Below are 17,883 nucleotides of genomic sequence, written 5' to 3' on the forward strand. Positions count from 1 at the left end.
AGTTATCCCATTGTCTTCCTTACAGTCTTGTGAGGTGATTTATATGACTGTTAATCCCCCCACTCCCAACTTTATGCTTTTCTTTTTTAAACAAAGGACAACATTTTTGTCTCAGAGAGGCTGAGTGACTGGACAATTACCACACTCTAGTTGGGGGTGGAGTCAGCCAACCTCCTTTCTCTTTCTGTTACCCATAGTGGCCTTCTATACCAACCATCAAAGCTGCCTTTAACAAAGGCACACAGACTAGTGCTATCCAGCAGTGCACAGGTCAGTCACGCTGTGTTTCCCACCATTTCCACTCAGCGTTTAATTAAATTGTGTGCACAGCAGCTTACCCTTAAAACGCATCTGGGATTGCAGATTGTAACCATGAGGCTACAACATCCTGATGAAATTCTTTGGTAATGCCAGAATTTCATTACTTTATCAGTAATGGCTGAAAATATAGCTTATTTGCATTTGAGTACTACTTCATGAAAGGTAAAATGAAGTCACTGAAATGTGTCATCTGTTACCAGGAGTGCAACCATGAACACCAACAAACTAACAAACTGTGAGGGATGCCGAGAAGAGGGATGGCCAGTGGCTCCCTCTTCATCTAATGAAAACACACCATCCCAGGGTAGCACACCAGAACCGTGTCAACTCATTTTCCTCCTTGTGCTTCTCCACATGTGTTCTCATAGTAATTACTTTTCTAAACCTGGAATGAGAGGGAGTGAAAACACCAAAGAAAGGTTATGAAATACAAGCTGAAGAGGATGCCCTTCATGCTGACTAACCAAGATGAGGGGAAGAACCAAAAATATTGAATAGTTCCTCAGAAGTTTCAGCTCTGTGTATAAAATTCCCAATGTACAACATCCAGCCTAAGATGATGGGTTGGCTGTTAGCATCTCCTTCACCTTCTCCCAACTCTTTTAAAACCACCATAAAATAGGCTGGGCCCAGTGGCTCATGCCTGTAATCCCAGCACTTTGGGAGGCCGAGGTGGGCAAATCACTAGGTCAGGAGACCAAGACCATCCTGGCCAACATGGTGAAACCCCGTCTCTACTAAAAATACAAAAATTAGCTGGGCGTGGTGGCACGTACCTGTAATCCCGGCTACTTGGGTGGCTGAGGCAGGAGAATTGCTTGAACCAGGGAGTTGGAGGTTGCAGTGAGCAGAGATCTTGCCACTGCACTCCAGGCTTGTGACAGAGTGAGACTCCATCTCAAAAAAAACAAAAACAAAACAAAACAAAACAAAACCCCATAAAATAGTAATAAGAAAAACAGAAAAGGATACACAGTTTCAGTAGTGTTGTACCTAGGACTATTGGTTGCTAGTTAGACCAACCCCAAAAGGATCTCCCACCAATTAAAGTTTACATAGGCTTAGGAGAGAAGAGTAGATCTGGTGGAGTCAACAGGAAGGGCCAGTAGAGAAAACCCCATTGGCACTGCACCCTCAGCTTTCCGAAACCCAGACCTTGCCTGACCAGGAGTAGGAGAGGTTGCCCTGCTGCATGGGGACTGCTGCCTTAGGTAGCCAGACCTGCTCACTCCCAAACGTCTTTACGTCTTTGTTACATTTATTTGAGAAACACCACATCCCATGATTATCATCAAAATAATATAATAAAAATATTTAATTGCACAGGTTCTGGATCCAAAGCTTGTGGGCCCCTTGCTAGATGCGTAAACATAGGTGAGCTGCCCACCATCCATATGGAGGGTAGTAATGAGGCCTTGTCTTTTAAAGGTATGTTAGGAATTAAATGCAAAATTTATTTAAAGGGAACTCTTTGCCTGACCTAGAGTTCTCAAATGCTCGATAAGTGTTCATTGTTAAATTGAGTGATTATGGAAGTGGGTAGGTGGAATTCTGTTACATCCTGAAAAGTTAAGTTGGAAGGAGGAATGAGCAGAGAGAAGAAACTGTGGAAGTAGTTCCTACTGAGGGCTAAAGAAATCTGCGCACTGTCTCTGGCCGGGGCTCACATAAATATTGCTGTAAATCATCCAAGAATAAATCTTGCCCGATCTAGGAAACCATGTTGCATGAGTGGGGATGCCCCTGGTCTATAGCAGAACATTTAACTTTGAACAAGAGCTGTGCCCACCTCCTAGCTGTCTGGATTAAGAAAATATATGGAGTATTTTAGTGTCAATCAGATGCACAGTGTTGGTTATCAGTAATTTTCCATCTTGTCTACTAGATCAAATTCCTGACTCTTCAATTCAAAACATGGAACAATAAAAAGCAAAACAAACAAAAATTATATCTTATATATGTCTGTGTACATACTATATATATAATATAAACTTTAGAGGTGCTTATCGTACATTCAGAGGAAAAAATATTTTTGAACAAAGATTCACTACAAAAATATCTTAGAATCTGACTTCTAAGAATCTGTAAACTTGGGAATCATAAGGAAACAGTAGTTAAGTGTAGTCGTCAATTCAAATAGGTGCCTAACATTTATATTTCTCAACACTTCCCCATAATAACTTATATTAAAGTATAATGTCCTCACTTATTCGTTTTTACACCTAGCTATATTCTAATAATATCAAACTTTTTTGGACATGTAGTGAAGTACTAAAGACTTTACAAATGAGGACATAATGATAAACCCCTAATAATAAAACACACAGTATAAGTCAATGAATAATAATGAACTGTCTAGAACTTCAGACTTTCTGTCAGAGCCTTCAGGTAAGTGGCAGCACCAGGGAATAATAAAAGTGTTCTGACTCCTCGGCTTGGGAATTGTTTATAGAGTACTCTCTTTTTCTAGACATTGATTATTAAAGAAGCTGTGGTTTTCGAGTGTCCCCTAATTCTATTAGACTAGAAAAATAACAAACATCAATAAAACATCAGCGGACATGCCTATGTTTTTGTTTCAGATGTGGCATTGGTCAGAGCAAAAAGAGCAAATTTTCTGCTCTGCACGCATCTTCTTCAATACCCGACAGTCTCCTTTTCCTTGTCCAAGGTGGATGAGCGCTGTGTGAGACTTGCCCCAGTTTCCCTGCAGTACTGCCAGAGAGAGCAGAGTGCACCAGAACCTGCTTAGGACTCACCTTGACCATTTGCTACTCCATACCTTTTTGTATTTTTTAACCAATATCTCCTCCACACCCCAGTTCCTCGTAACCATCACTCTCCTCTGTACTTTTGTGAATTCAACTTTTTAGAATTCCACATGTAAGTGGGATTGCCTCACAAAGCACTGTATGTTTTAACTCTTCTTTTACATCCATTTCTCCTATGAGACTGTAAGCACTTTGAGTGCAAGGTCAATATATTAACCGTCTTTGATTTATCAGTGCTTAATGCTGTACTTCCTACTACTGGAATTTAGTCTCTTGTGTTGGCAAAGGGCAAATCTTGCACAAGGGCTATGAAATAACACTAGTTCCAAAAGTTGACAGGAATGCTCTAGTGGCCACCTGCATTAAACAAACATTTTCTGCAGTCAGTGGGACACCTGCCTTCTAGAATGTCAGGGGTCATCTAGCTAAATGTGAACACAATTTAGGGTTCATCCAGTCACATGTAATTCTTCTATTTTTTCTATTGTAAATCGATTATTTTCTTAATATATATTCATAATTTTATAGTTTTCTAATCTAGTAACAGCTATGTTAAATAACTTCCTCCTCTACCATTTTTATACTTTTTCTGTTTCAAAAAAGGAGCTGGTGGCTGGACCCCACTTGTGTCAAATAAATACCAATGGCTGCAAATTGACCTTGGAGAGAGAATGGAGGTCACTGCTGTCGCCACCCAAGGAGGATATGGGAGCTCTGACTGGGTGACCAGCTACCTCCTGATGTTCAGTGATGGTGGGAGAAACTGGAAACAGTATCGCCGAGAAGAAAGCATCTGGGTATGTTTCTAATAATAATAATTGCTACCTATTGCTGCAAACCTATTAGAAAAACAAAATTTTAAGAATTACTTTGAAAAAAATGTTCTAAGTGAAAGTAAGATACCTATTTCATTGAAAGCATTGAAAGACAATCTTATATTATACCATTAAATAGTGTGGAAGTTAAAAAATAATACAAATCATATATAATTTATTTTTTCTTGGTTTGCTTAATAAAGTAATTTAACATTGCCTCTGCAGTATTTTAGAGTGGTAGATTGAATTCATTTCTCTGATTTGATCTGATATTTTTGAAAGACACTGAAATTTCAAAATGTAATAAATGAGCAGTTTCTGTGTGTATGACAAGTACAGGAACACAGACTTTGAACTTGAAGAATTGTGTGTCCTTTATTAAGCAGCCAGATTTAGTTTTTCTTGTTGTTGTTTTTTTTTTTTAGAGACAGAGTTTCGCTGTTATCACCCAGACTAGAGTGCAGTGGCACGATCTTGGCTCACTGCAGCCTCTGCCTCCCAGGTTCAAGCAATTCTTCTGCGTCAGCCTCCTTAGTAGCTGGGACTACAGGCGTGTGCCACCACACTTGGCTAATTTTTTTTTTTTTTTTTGTATTTTTAGTAGAGACAGGGTTTCGCCATTTTGGCCAGGCTGGTCTCGAACTCCTCACCTCAGGTCATCCACCCATCTTGACCTCCCAAAGTGCTGGGATTACAGGAGTGAGCCACCGCGCCTGGCCAGATTTAGTTTTTCATAGACTACAGATCTCTGTGACATTCTCTGAATCTGTAAATATCCTCATAACAGTGACATTATTTCTGTTTCTGATTATATGTCAGTGCCTCTTTGCCGGGGTAATCACTTTTTGTTTGACTTTTGCAGCTACTTGGGAGGCTGAGGTAGGAGAATCACTTGAACCCGGGAGGCAGAGATTGCAGTGAGCAGAGATCGCACCATTGCACTCCAGCCTGGGCAAAAAAGAGAGAAACTCTGTCTCAATAATAATAATAATAATAATAATAATAATAATAAGTATTTATTACATAGTGTTTGAAAGTAACCTGTATCGGCCGGGCGCGGTGGCTCACGCCTGTAATCCCAGCACTTTGGGAGGCCGAGGCGGGCAGATCACGAGGTCAGGAGATCGAGACCATCCTGGCTAACACGGTGAAACCCCGTCTCTACTAAAAATACAAAAAATTAGCCGGGCGTGGTAGCGGGCGCCTGTAGTCCCAGCTACTCGGGAGGCTGAGGCAGGAGAATGGCGTGAACCCGGGAGGCAGAGCTTGCAGTGAGCCGAGATCGCGCCACTGCACTCCAGCCTGGGCGACAGAGCGAGACTCCGTCTCAAAAAAAAAAAAAAAAAAAAAAGAAAGTAACCTGTATCTGTTTAAAATCTTGCTCTGCATTGATTAATAATGTTTAAAATGTTGTGGACAGTTTCCCTATAAAAGAGATGCTGTAAGAGAAGACTCATATAGAGTCTGCATCATATTTGTAATTTGGCTCTTTCTTTCTCCTAAAAAAAAAATACATCAATGACAGAGGTACCGTCAGCATTTTTGTTACCAAGTTAAGCAGTTCAGAGGGAAACCATAGCCAAGGCAATGCCATTTGCCAATTTTGCTTACTCTGAAAGGTCACTAGCCTGTGGGGAAAGAGCGTAAAGGTTAAGGTTCTTACTAATCCAGAACACTTAAAATGACAGATGTCAACTCTCATGATCTTACCTTGTGTAGGAGCGTGTTGAGCTTCACTGGAACAAGTGATTTACTTTCCTGGTGCCCCCTCACAGTGTGAGCTTCCTTTCAAAGTCACTGTGCCTGCCTTTCATCCCTGCATCTCTATCCTGGATTGACTTGTGGTTTCCCAAAAACGTATGTTGGAATCCTAACTCCCAGTACCTCAGAATGTGACCTTAATTGGATATAAGGTTTTTACAGAGGTAATCAAGTTAAAATGTAGTCAGGAGGGTTGACCCTAATCTAATATGACTGGTGTCCTCATCAAGAAGGACCTTTGGACCCAGAGACAGATGTACACACAGGGAACACAGTGCAAGGACACATAGGGAAGCAGCCCTGTGAGGAGGGAGGATTGGAATAATGCATGGACAAGCCACAGAACACCGGAGGCACCAGCAGCTAGGAGATGGGCATGGAACAGATCCCTCCCTAGAGCCTCCGGAGGCAGCATGGCCGGCAGACACCTTGATCTTGGACGTATGGCTTCCATCACTTTAGCTACCTAGTTTGTGGCACTTTGTTACAGCAGTTCTGGAAAACTAACTCAGCCTCTAAAGCCTAACTGTGCCTAACAGGACTAGGACATCAGGAAATGTTTCCTGAATGAATGAGGGAAATTCATCCTCTCCCAGGATGCCTTTTTTGAACAACCACACTGAAAATGATCCTTCCTGGCTCTGCACATCTCTAGGACTTGTTTTGGACTAAAGCAATGAAATGTAGTGCTATGAGGGTTCAGGACTCAGCCTTCCATCGTTTTGAGCTAAAAGGTTTTTGGGGATAGGGCTTTATCTTTGCATCTCCTTCATCCTCCATCACTGTGACTGGCAAATTATAACCATTTAATAGCTTCATTTCCTACTCTATGACCAACTATACAGAATTTGCATGGTGAAAAAAATGTTAATGCTACTGAAGAGAGAACCCACAAAACAAACCAGAGATGGTTCTTGTGAGTGTTCAGTTATAAGACACAGACCCGAAGAGACTTGAGAATGACAGGCCTTGGAGAAAGCGTTACCTCGTGGGTTGTTGGAAAATAATTCAGGAGGATATTTCAGAAAGCAAAAGTAATGCAAACAAAACCATGGATAATGGATGAGATACACAAAAAACAGTGAGCTGTAAGATGTGAAATGGCTGTTCAGACTGAGATGGAGAGAATATGGGGAATTTGCTGAAAGTTGTAAAATTGCAAAGAGAGAGGCTGTCAAGTTTGGATTATAAAATACCTATGTAGATATTTGAGTTTCTTTTTTTAAAAAAAACTTTTACTTTTTGTGGGTGCATAGCAGGTGTACACATTTATGGGATTCATGAGATACTTTGATATAGGCATGCAGTGCATAATAATCACATCATATAAAATGGGATATCCATCCCGAGTATTTATCCTTTGTGTTACACACAATCCAATTATACACTTTTAGTTATTTTAAAATGTATAATTAAATTATTATTGACTATAGTCACCTTGTTGTGCTATCAAATACTAGGTCTTATTCATTCTTACTATTTTTTTGTGCCCATAACTATCCCCACCTCCTCCCCAGCCCCCCACGCTCCTTCCCTGCCACTGGTAACCATCTTGATTCGCGTTTCTTGAACTGCTACATCAACATCTCAGGGACATATTCTCCATTTGTTTATTCATTAAACCATTCTTTTAGTAAATAAGCAAATAATTATGGTAGAGGTTAGTAATATACTCTTGGGAAATGTGAGCTGAGTCATAGTTATCATATTCTTCACTAGGCATGTCCCTTGTGTCTAGTATTTTTCCTATCAAAGCTACTTCTGTAGAAATAAAGTTCACTGACTGTCTCCTATTTAGTATTTTCTTAAAAAGATGGGCTGATATTGGCTGTCCTCCAGTCTTATCATTGCTGCCTTAACAATAAATTACATCTCTTATTAGAGTTTCTGCCCTTTACCAAGGCATTAATTTTAGATATGAATGGATGATATTAAAATAACTTAAGATTTATTTTTGATACCTAAAATATTAACACTCTTGATTAATGAAAATTATGTTTTTATAGGCTTATTATCTTTCCCAGCACATTATTATCTTTATTATTATTATCTTTTCCTGACCACAGCTACATCCCCTGCCCTCAGGGTCATCGTATTAACCTTCCTGTACCAGGAGAACAGAATGCATTTCCAGCTCTCTCCTAGGGATCCTGCTGCCTCTACTTTTATGTTAAGGACACATTAAAAATGCATTCTCCAGTCTTATATATTTCTTGTATGCTCTCCCTCTGTCTTTTTATGGCTTTGTTTTTTTTTGGTCTGGTTTTACCCATTACCTATGCTAATGTTTTCTATTATTAAAGATCCACAGTTGCTTATCTGCAATTTTTAATTCTAAAAGCAAAATTATTAAAATGGTGAACCCTAAGCAGACCCAAATTTATTTAGCAGCAAAATCTGAATGTACTGACTTTGGGGCTATTTGCATTTTTTAGTTACTCTGCTTAATATGAATATTCATATGTTTTATTGCAAAAATAGTAACATATGTGATTACCACCTAGTCACTCATATTTGGTGTATACACAGTATGACCTTTCTAATATATGAAATGAATCTGAATCTAAAGCAAATCTGATACCAAGGCTTTAGATAAGAGATTGTATAGCTGTCATATCAATCACTGACATTTGATTATCTGAATGGATTAATATATCAATCCACATTCTTACTAATTACATGCTTCACATTGACGCTTCAAGGGCTAGACTGAGTTTGTGTTGAGAAATACCCAAGAAAACTAGATGTAACTGCCAGATTTATGGAATCTTCAGAGTAGTAAAAGCTCTGTTCAAAAGAGAGAATCCCTGTTACTTACAACAGGAATACATGAATCTTTTCTGAGTAACAGAACAAGCTTCATTATGTATTATACTTTCAGTTAACAAAATGTGTTTCAGGACACAGACTCACTTGAGGTGAATAATCTCCTCATCTGCTACATCATTTTAAAAGGTGCCATTACTCAAACAAGGTCAAAAGAATAAACAACAGAAGAGGGAAGATAAAAGATAATTTTCTGGGAGAACCATATGTGTGTGTGTGTATGTGTATATATATATATATAGTAGTAGTAATAGGAACGGCCTTAAAAAACCACCTGGCCTAATAAGAACAAATGTTCTGAATCAGAAAGAGAGAAAAGATATTTAGAAATCCACCTAACCATGTCCTGGAATCATGCTGAGAGATTATACCATAACATTCTATTAACCATAGTCCCAGAAGAGCAATCACTGACAAGCCATTTTCCCTCATGTCTATTTTTCACTTATTTCTGAAAGAATAAAGAATTAAATCTGCAAGGAAATATAGAACTTTTTAATTCATGGTGAAATTTTCTTCTGGGTGGGATTAGATATATTCAGGTTATTATCCATCCCTGACATATGTTTCAAGTTCCCCTCTGAGCACCAGACTCCATTTCCTTTCGGATGTCAAATAGTCACGTCCAAAACTAAGTTTATTATCTCCATATCCTTCCCATCACCAAACCTATTACCCCTGGGCTTCCACCTCTCAGTAAATATCACAGCATTTACCAATTGTTGGCTTGAGCCAATATGCGTGGAGTTACCAATGACTTCCATTCCTTCACACTCCACGATCAATCCATAGGCATATCCTGTCAACTCAGTCGTTAGACAGATCATGTCAGTCACAGCTTCAGAGTATATGTGGAGTCTGACAACTTGTCCTCACCTCTGTTATTACCATGACAGCCTAGTTGCCCACCATCTCTTACCTGGACCATTGCCACAGCTTCACATCCCATCTTGCTTCTGGCTTTGCAACTGGCTTCCAATTTAAATCTATAGAATTTTATTTTCTTTAATTCTTGCTGTAAATTGCCACATATTTTATGCACCATATGAATGTAGTCATTTTCAATAAAGAACTGACCTTATTTAGATAAAAAGAAATAAGCAACTTCGACCGTATTCTCTGCTTATCTGTGGCTTCAAGTATTTTGTGCTATGTTGTTCTTCTAGCTGCTCTTTAAAAATGTCAAGCAAGATCCATCCTTTGTACTAGCTATTCAGTATTTCTGGAATTTTCCCCTATAGCATAGATAGCTTCCTCAATTCGTTTCTTGGGTAAATTATCTCTTCCTGATAGAATTCTTCTAGATAACCTAACCCCTAATGTGCATAGAACACACACACGCAGACACGCACGTACACAGCTCCCACTGCCCTCCCCACCCCACCCGCCTCCAGCCTGTGTCTTCCCTGGTTTTGTGTTTCCTTATGGAAGTCATTATTTCTTGTTCCCATGTATGGAATTTTGTTTTTTTCCTGTCTGTCTCTTCTCACTAGGAAGATTTTATGCAAAGAAAGAAAATGTTCTCTGAATAATATTATTGGACTTTGTTTTTTAAAACTTTCTGACAAAGAGAATACAATTTGCTATAACTGAATTCTTGTTTCACTGGTCTTTATCAGTGTTGAGAATTTTTGAGATCCAAAATGTAGAACCTTTCTAACTGGGAAATCTAAAAAAGTGTCCACCAGCTGTCATGGGACGTTTTTGGGGCAGTGGACAAAGTGCATTAGTAGATCTCCCATGGCCTGTGTGTATTTGTTCCTAATTGTTATCTTTATTTTCTGGGCCTGACTGGAGCAAATGTGAGTGGAACTAACGGAGGAGGCAGAAGGAAGGTCAGAGGTTGGAGATCTGCCAATCAGCACTGAGCCCAGAGGCAGCAGCTGTCTGGACTGACTCGGTACCTGCTATGAGAGAGCAGGAAAGGATGGCAGACACTGCAGTTAGCACAGAGACAGAAACATTCTCAGTCTGAGTGTGTGTTACATGCCAGACACACAGTTGGTTGACAGTAGGGAAAAGGGAGGCTGAGGGTGTGGCTGGGTAGCTACTAAGCCGTGAGCCAGTGATGGGCAGCGACACAGTGAGTCAGAGGAAAAGCAGGTCTGCAGGACATGTCAGCCCTGCTGCCAGGTGTGGTGTCAGCCCAAACAGCTGCACCTGTGGGTCCAGAGGTGGTCAGCGGATATCTAGTTTCGGTCGGCCTTCATTCAGCCTCTGGCTGTCATGGCCACTGGGTTACTGAAATCATGGCTTGTTTCCTTCTGTATCTCTCCATCTTCATGTACAGCTTCCCTTTATCCAACATGAAGTCAGGCAGATTGTCCTTGTAAGGCAAACTAAACATTAGCAGAGGCAAGTACACACACACAACACTCAGGAAGTTAGAGAACATTCTTTAGTCGCTTGAAGCAAAAGGGCTTTTCCTGGCTAGGAAGCAAAAAGAAAACATTGTTTCTAAACTTGAAGCTAATGCCATCTACCATTTATGAAGAGCTCTTTGTGCATAAGGCTGTGTGCTCTGGGTTTCCAGCACTCCCACATTTAATTCTTGCACAATTCCTGTAAGGGTTACAGTTTCCAAGAAGGTAAAGAAACAGTCTCTGGCTGTGAAAGGGCTCTTTTTCACCTTGTTTCCTAACTCCATTTCTACAATAGCAAAGGAATGAGAGACTTAGTGGTGTATTTGTCCTTATGAAACATTCTCACTTAATTCTAATTATATATATATATATACATACACATACACACACATAAATGATCCTCCTGCAAAGCAAAATATATGTATATATGTATACACATAATATAGATAAAGATGTATAGATATAAAATCCATCTGAAATGCAAAGTGTAGAGAAAAAAGAACACAAAATCCTGCTAGGATGTGGTGCCAATTGAATAGGAGACATTTCTTCATGTGGATTTAGAGTTGAGCAGAGTAGCCCAAGCTTTAGAAGTTTGTTTGAGATGGATCTGTGCTAGCAAGGAATGTCACATCAAGTGACACCTCTACAAACGGATCTTTCTAATACTTGTGGGCCTTCTTCACAAATTAAGGGTCAGCATGGTGTGTTGCCAACTTCACAAATTATTCAGAAGATTTGAGTTTCAGCTGTAGGATGAAATGAGTTCAGGGGCTGGATGCAGGTGGTGGTTGAACAACAATGTGAATATATTTAATGCCACTGAACTGTACACTTAAAATGGTTAAAATGGTAGATTTTATGGGATATATATTTTACCACAATAAAAATTATTTTAAAAGGCATCCTATGAGTTAAATAGTCAATGGGCTATATTAGTAGTGCATGAGTTACACAGCCTTGTGTTACTTTTTTTCTCTCTGATTTTAATTGGATCTGATTATTGGTAATATTGGTAATATTTGGTAATATTTGAGCAACTTGCTTTTAACTGTAGGCTTTTGAAAAAAACCATTTTTTTGTGGATTCTTAAATATTGTAGTAAATGGAAATGCCCTTTTTATGGGAGCCTGTGCTGGGGCTTCACAGTCACACAGTTGCCTTTGAGAACGAGAATCAGTTATAAACTATGTAAAGTTGGGTAATCTAACTTCTCAAAGTTCTAGCTTTCTCATTTGTAAAATTTTAATTGGGTCTGAGTTTTAATAACAAAACCTTTATTCTGAAGGTTTTATTATATTTTTCAGAATAATAAGACTCCTAAGGTTAATGTTTTTAGTCTGATGTTATTGATTCAGTCCCATTAGTGTGAGGGAGAAGGCTTCTGTGGTATGATGCCACTAGGAACACAGAGGTACCACCTGTCAAGAAGGATTTAAGCCATTGTTGCGGTGACTGAGTGAGATGCCAGTACTCTAAGTTCCATGGGCAAACACGTGACCTTGAGAAATAGCAGAAAAGATTTTAACACATATTTATGTTAGATTAAATGGGTAACTGCCTGGGAATTTTATAGAGTATCCAAAATAGCAACTGTGGGTGAGTGTTATCAAATGATTAAGCATGGAAGTGAAGTACAATAACCATACTCTTTAAGGAGAAGCCCTTCCAGCTCTCTTCTCCACTTTGTGCCCTAATCTGGTGACAACATCTTAGAAAGCACTTGTGATGATATGAAGAATAATGGGGCTGATCCAGAATCTAACTGATTTATTCCACAGTAATGGTTCTGTTTTGTCAGGGATTCTGTCGTTTTGTCAAATTTAAAATCAATATAGCACTTCAGTATCATTTTGTTGTTGTAATAGTGAAAATCCTCAGTGATTTCTTTAAGCTGCTCTGTCTTTTAAGAGAACCTCTACCACAGCCCCAAAGGGGACCCTGTCAGTGAAAGTCTGGTTTACCAGCCAAATCCTCAGATATCTCTCTAGTTCCCCATTGGCTGTGAGTCATTTGACCTTCTGAAACAGCTGACCTAGAATTGTACAGATATCTTAAAAGGTATTAACTTTCATTTTTAAATCAGTGACATTGACAAATCAGAGAAGTGTGCTGGTCTAAGCAGTTTTGTTTCAAGCAGTATCCTCTGTTTTACTTCTATCCCAGATACTGATGAGCAGGGGTGTTTTTCTACACTGAAACTTTGGCTATAGTGATAAATTATCTCAATAGGAAGTATAACCCTCTATATAATTAGTGAAAGGTTTACTTAAACAAAAGTGAATATTCTAGTTTCTGATGAACATTCACTAGATAAGGGTTTTCTTGTTTAGAGAGTGTATCTTTGTATGCCTCTGTAGAAAATTCCTGTGAGCTGCTTTTTTTTCCTCTTTCATTGCAATCAATTTTTAAAACTGATTATTCTATTTTAGGTAATATTTGAGCAACTTTCTTTTAACTGTAGGCTTTCGAAAAATCAGTTTTTGTGGATTTTTAAATATTACAGTAAATGGAAATGCCCTTTTTATGGGAGCCTGTGCTGGGGCTTCACAGTCACACAGAGATAGATGCCTTTGAGAACAAGAATCAGTTATAAACTGTGTAAAGTTGGGTGATTTAACTTCTCAAAGTTCTAGCTTTCTCATTTATAAAATGAGCATAATTGTGTGAGGAAAAATAAGATTATCCACTTAATGAGCTTAACTCTGCACTTGGCAGATAATAAGCTCCCATAAGACCTTTGTTGTTATATTTTTTCTTCTTATCTCTGTTGCAGCACTTTTCTATTATTTAAAACTTTTTCTATCAAGCAGTATGGTCTGTTATTCTTTCATATAGTTTTGTTCACTTATAGCATACTACGTCAATTTTCATAAACAAGATCGTATCTATATGGATACATGTAATAGAACATGAATATGTGTATCAAACACTATAAAATTTAAATTTATATATAAGGATGCTTATAAAATGACTCATATTGACTATATTCAAATTGATGAGTTTCTAGAAGGCAAAATAAAAATAACTAGTAGGGAAAGCAAATAGAAAATTTTGTTTGGCTCCATCTTAGGAGTTCAAGGAGAGAGGCCTGACTAAAATTTCTATTCAGAGATACAAAAATGTTTTAATACTTATACATCACAGTATATTATCAATGCAAAACCTCATAATCTCCTTTCCTCTTTCCCTCTTAATGGTGCTATGATATTCTCAAATTCTATGTATGACTTTTTTTTATAATTTGGTCTCAGAGAGGCTGAGTTTGGAGTTTCCTTTATTTTGTGGCAATAAAGATTTATTTATTCCTTCATTCCTGTAACCCTGAAAAAGACTTTTAGGCCCTTCTCACTAGGGTCTATCCTTATTTTCCTATGATACAAAGAGTATTTCGATTAGAGAAGAGACTAAACAAGAGGCATAAAAAATAGGAACCAAGTAAAAATTATTATTATTTGATCCTTGAAAACACACATAAGAAAATCACCTGGGCCAGCGTGGTGGCTCATGCCTGTAATCCCAGCACTTTGGGAGGTTGATCACCTGATGTCAGGAGTTTGAGACCAGCCTGGCCAACATGCTGAAACCCCATCTCTACTAAAAATACAAAAAAATTAGCCAGACGTGGTGGCAGGCGCCTGTAATCCCAGCTACTCGGAAGGCTGAGTCAGGAGAATCACTTGAACCCGGGAGGCAGAGGTTGTGGTGAGCCGAGATCATGCCACTGCTTTCTAGCCTGGGCAACAAGAGTGAAACTCTGTCTCAAAAAAAAAAAAAAAAAAAAAAAAGATTCAACAGCTCACATTTTTTAATACTTTTTTTTGGAAATTAATTTAATAATCAGAAATACCTCCCTTTGTATAAGTTATCAGTTAAAATGAAAAGAAGCAAATACTGTTTATAATAGATTTAGAAGGCATAAAATACCACTGGCAGGCAGGAGAGGGGTAAGAAATGTACAAGCTACATGGGAAAAGAAAAGGTTAAAACATTACTATGAGGTATATAAGGAGATCTGCGTAAATTCTCATTTATGGATATGAAGACTCAGTAATGTAAAGATGTTAATCCTCTCTAATTTAACCCATAATAAAATGATGTAATTCAAAATTTTACTTTGAAGAATGTTCATTCAAGAATAAACAAGGCAAGTGTACAGATGCCAGCAAGATGGTGAAATAGGACATTCGTCTGCAGAATCATCTATTTGAACCACTGTTATCTGAAAATACCACCGAAAGAGCTAAGTGAACTTAAAGAAAATAGAAAAATAATTCAAAATAGCCAAAGCCATCCAAAGCAAAAAGAGCAAAGCCAGAGGTATCACATTACCCAACTTCAAACTAAAAGTTTACAGTAACCTCAACAGTCTGGTACTGGTATTAAAACAGACACATAGAACAATGGAACAGAATAGAGAACCCAGAAATAAAGCTGCATACCTACAGCCATCTAATCTTTGACAAAGTCAACAAACATAAACAATGGGGAAAGGACTATCTATTCAATAAATACTGTTAAGATCACTGGTGAGCCATATGCGGAAGAATGAAGCTAGAACCCTACATTTTACCATATATGAAACTGAACTCAAGGTGGATCAAATATTTAAATGTAAGACCTCAAACTGTAAGAATCCTAGAAGAAAACCTATGGAACACCATTCTGGACATTGGCCTTGGGAAAGGATTTATAAGCCCTAAAAGCAATTGCAGCAAAAACAAAAATTGACAAGTGGGATCCGGCTAGACTAAAGAGCTTCTGCACAGCAAAAGAAACTATCAACAAAGTAAACAAACAACGTACAGAAAGGGAGAAAATATTTGCAAACTATGCATCCCACAAAGGTTTAATATTCAAAATTTATGAGGAACTTAAGCAATTAGGCAAGCAAAAAGCAAACAACCCCACTTAAAAATGTACAAAATATATGAACAAACATTTCTCAAAAGAAGGCATAAACATGGCCAATAAACATATGAAAAAGTGTTCCACATCACTTATCATCAGATCAATGCAAATTAAACCCACAATAAGATACCATCTCATACCAGTCAGAATGGCTATTACTAAAAAGTCAAAAAACAACAAATGCTGGTGAGGCTGTGGAGAAAAGGGAACACTTACATACTGTTGGTGGGAATGTAAATTAGTTTAGCAACTGTGGAAAAAAATTTGGAGATTTCTCAAAGAACTTAAAAGAGAACTACCATTCAACCTAGCAATCCCATTACTGGGTAGATATCCAAAAGAAATCTAATCATTCTACCAAAAAGACACATGCACTTGTGTGTTCATCATGGCAGTATTCACAATAGCAAAGACATGGAATCAACCTTGGTGCTTATCAGTAGTGGATTGAATAAAGAAAATATGGTGTATATATATACACCATGGAATACTATGCAGCCATAAAAAATAATGAAATCATGTCCTTTGTAGCACCATGGATGCAGTTGGAGGCCATTATCCCAAGTGAATTAACACAGGAACAGAAAATCAAATACTGCATGTTTGCACTTGTAAGTAGAAGCCAAACATTGATAACTCATGGATATAAGGATGGCAACAATAGACACTAGAGACTACTGGAAGGGAAAAGGAGGGAGTGGGACAGTGGTTGAAAAACTGTTTAGTTAGTACCTGGGTGAAGGGATCATTCATACCCCAACCTCAGCATTACACAATATACCAAGGTAACAAACCTGCGTATGTACCTCCTGAATCTAAAATAAATGTTGGAAAAAACTAGAGATCCGGAACTGGGACTGCTCTGGTTTGAATGTGTCCCTCAAAATTTATGTTATGAGGGAGTGGGTTTCTTATAAAAGGACCCTACTTTTGTCTCTCTCTCACCCATGTGATGCCTTCTGCCTTGTTATGACACAGCAAGAAGGCCTTCACAGATGCCACCACCTTGATCTTGAGCATCCCAGTCTCCAGAACTGTTACAAATAAATTTCTGTTTATCTAAAAAAGGAAAAATAATTCAAAAATTAGTAAGTCATTAAATGAATAAAATGAGAAAATTAAAGATTGAAATTATACAAAAAACTAACAAATTCTGGAGCTGAGAAATGCATGAATGAAATGAAAATTGCAATAGAGAATGTCAACAGCAGAATCAATGAAGCAGAAGAAAGGCTCTGAACTCAAAGACAGTTTAGTGAAATTATACAATTGGAGAAAAAAGAATATAAAGTAATGAAGAATGCTTATGGAACTTACAGGAAAGCATCAAAAGAACAAAACTTAAAAGTATGGACACTGAAAAAGGAAAATAGAGGGACAAAGGTCTAGAAAGTTTAGTAAAGAAACAATAGGCTGGGTGTCGTGGCTCATACCTATAATGTCAGCGCTTTGGGAGGCCGAGGTGGGAGAGTCGCTTGAGCCCAGGAGTTTGAGGTTGCAGTGAGCCATGATCATGCTATTGCACTCCAGCCTGGCTAATAGAGCAAGTTTTTATTGTAAAGAAAGAGATAGAGAGAGAGAGGAAACAGTAGCAGAAACAAGGAAGGAGGGAGGGAGCAAAGAAGAAAGGAAGACAGGAAGGAAGGAAAAAAGGCAGGCAGGAAGGCAGGCAGAAAAAGTTTTATCAATCTGGGGGAAAATTTACATTTTCATACACAGGAAGGTCAAAGGTCTCTAATCAGATTCAATCCAAGCAAGACTAGACCAAGACATATTATTATCAAACTTTGAAAATTCAAGGACAAAAAGAGTATTCTGCAGCAAAAGAGCATCAAGACAAAAGAAGCATGTCACATATAAGGGAATTCCATTAATACTAGAAGCAGAAACCTTACAGGCCAGGGAAGAGCGGGATGATATATTCAAGTGCTGAAGGGAAAAAAACAAAACATAACAAAAACTGTCAACCAAGAATACACAGCAAAGCTCTTCTACAGAAGGAAAAGAGAAAAGGACTTTTGCAGAGACACACACACACAAAGTCAAGAGTTCATTACTCTCAGAAGTGTCTTACAAGAAATGCTAAAGGAAGTTCTTCGGGCTGAAAGAAAAGGA

General features: G+C 38.3%; 1 protein-coding gene across 14 annotated transcripts in view; it reads left to right on the forward strand.

Annotated features, from left to right (window-relative positions):
- Positions 1-17,883, forward strand: part of LOC107972967 (contactin-associated protein-like 3) — a 234,298-nt gene that overhangs the window by 41,624 nt on the left and 174,791 nt on the right. For all 14 annotated transcript variants that reach the window (XM_054658177.1, XM_054658178.2, XM_054658183.2 and 11 more), the window contains exon 3: positions 3,696-3,889. In XM_054658177.1, the coding sequence (XP_054514152.1) occupies positions 3,696-3,889 (194 nt within the window). The remainder of the gene's footprint in view (positions 1-3,695; positions 3,890-17,883) is intronic.

The sequence above is a fragment of the Pan troglodytes genome, chromosome 11, assembly GCF_028858775.2.
Source record: "Pan troglodytes isolate AG18354 chromosome 11, NHGRI_mPanTro3-v2.0_pri, whole genome shotgun sequence".
In the NCBI taxonomy this organism is placed as follows: Eukaryota; Metazoa; Chordata; class Mammalia; order Primates; family Hominidae; genus Pan; species Pan troglodytes.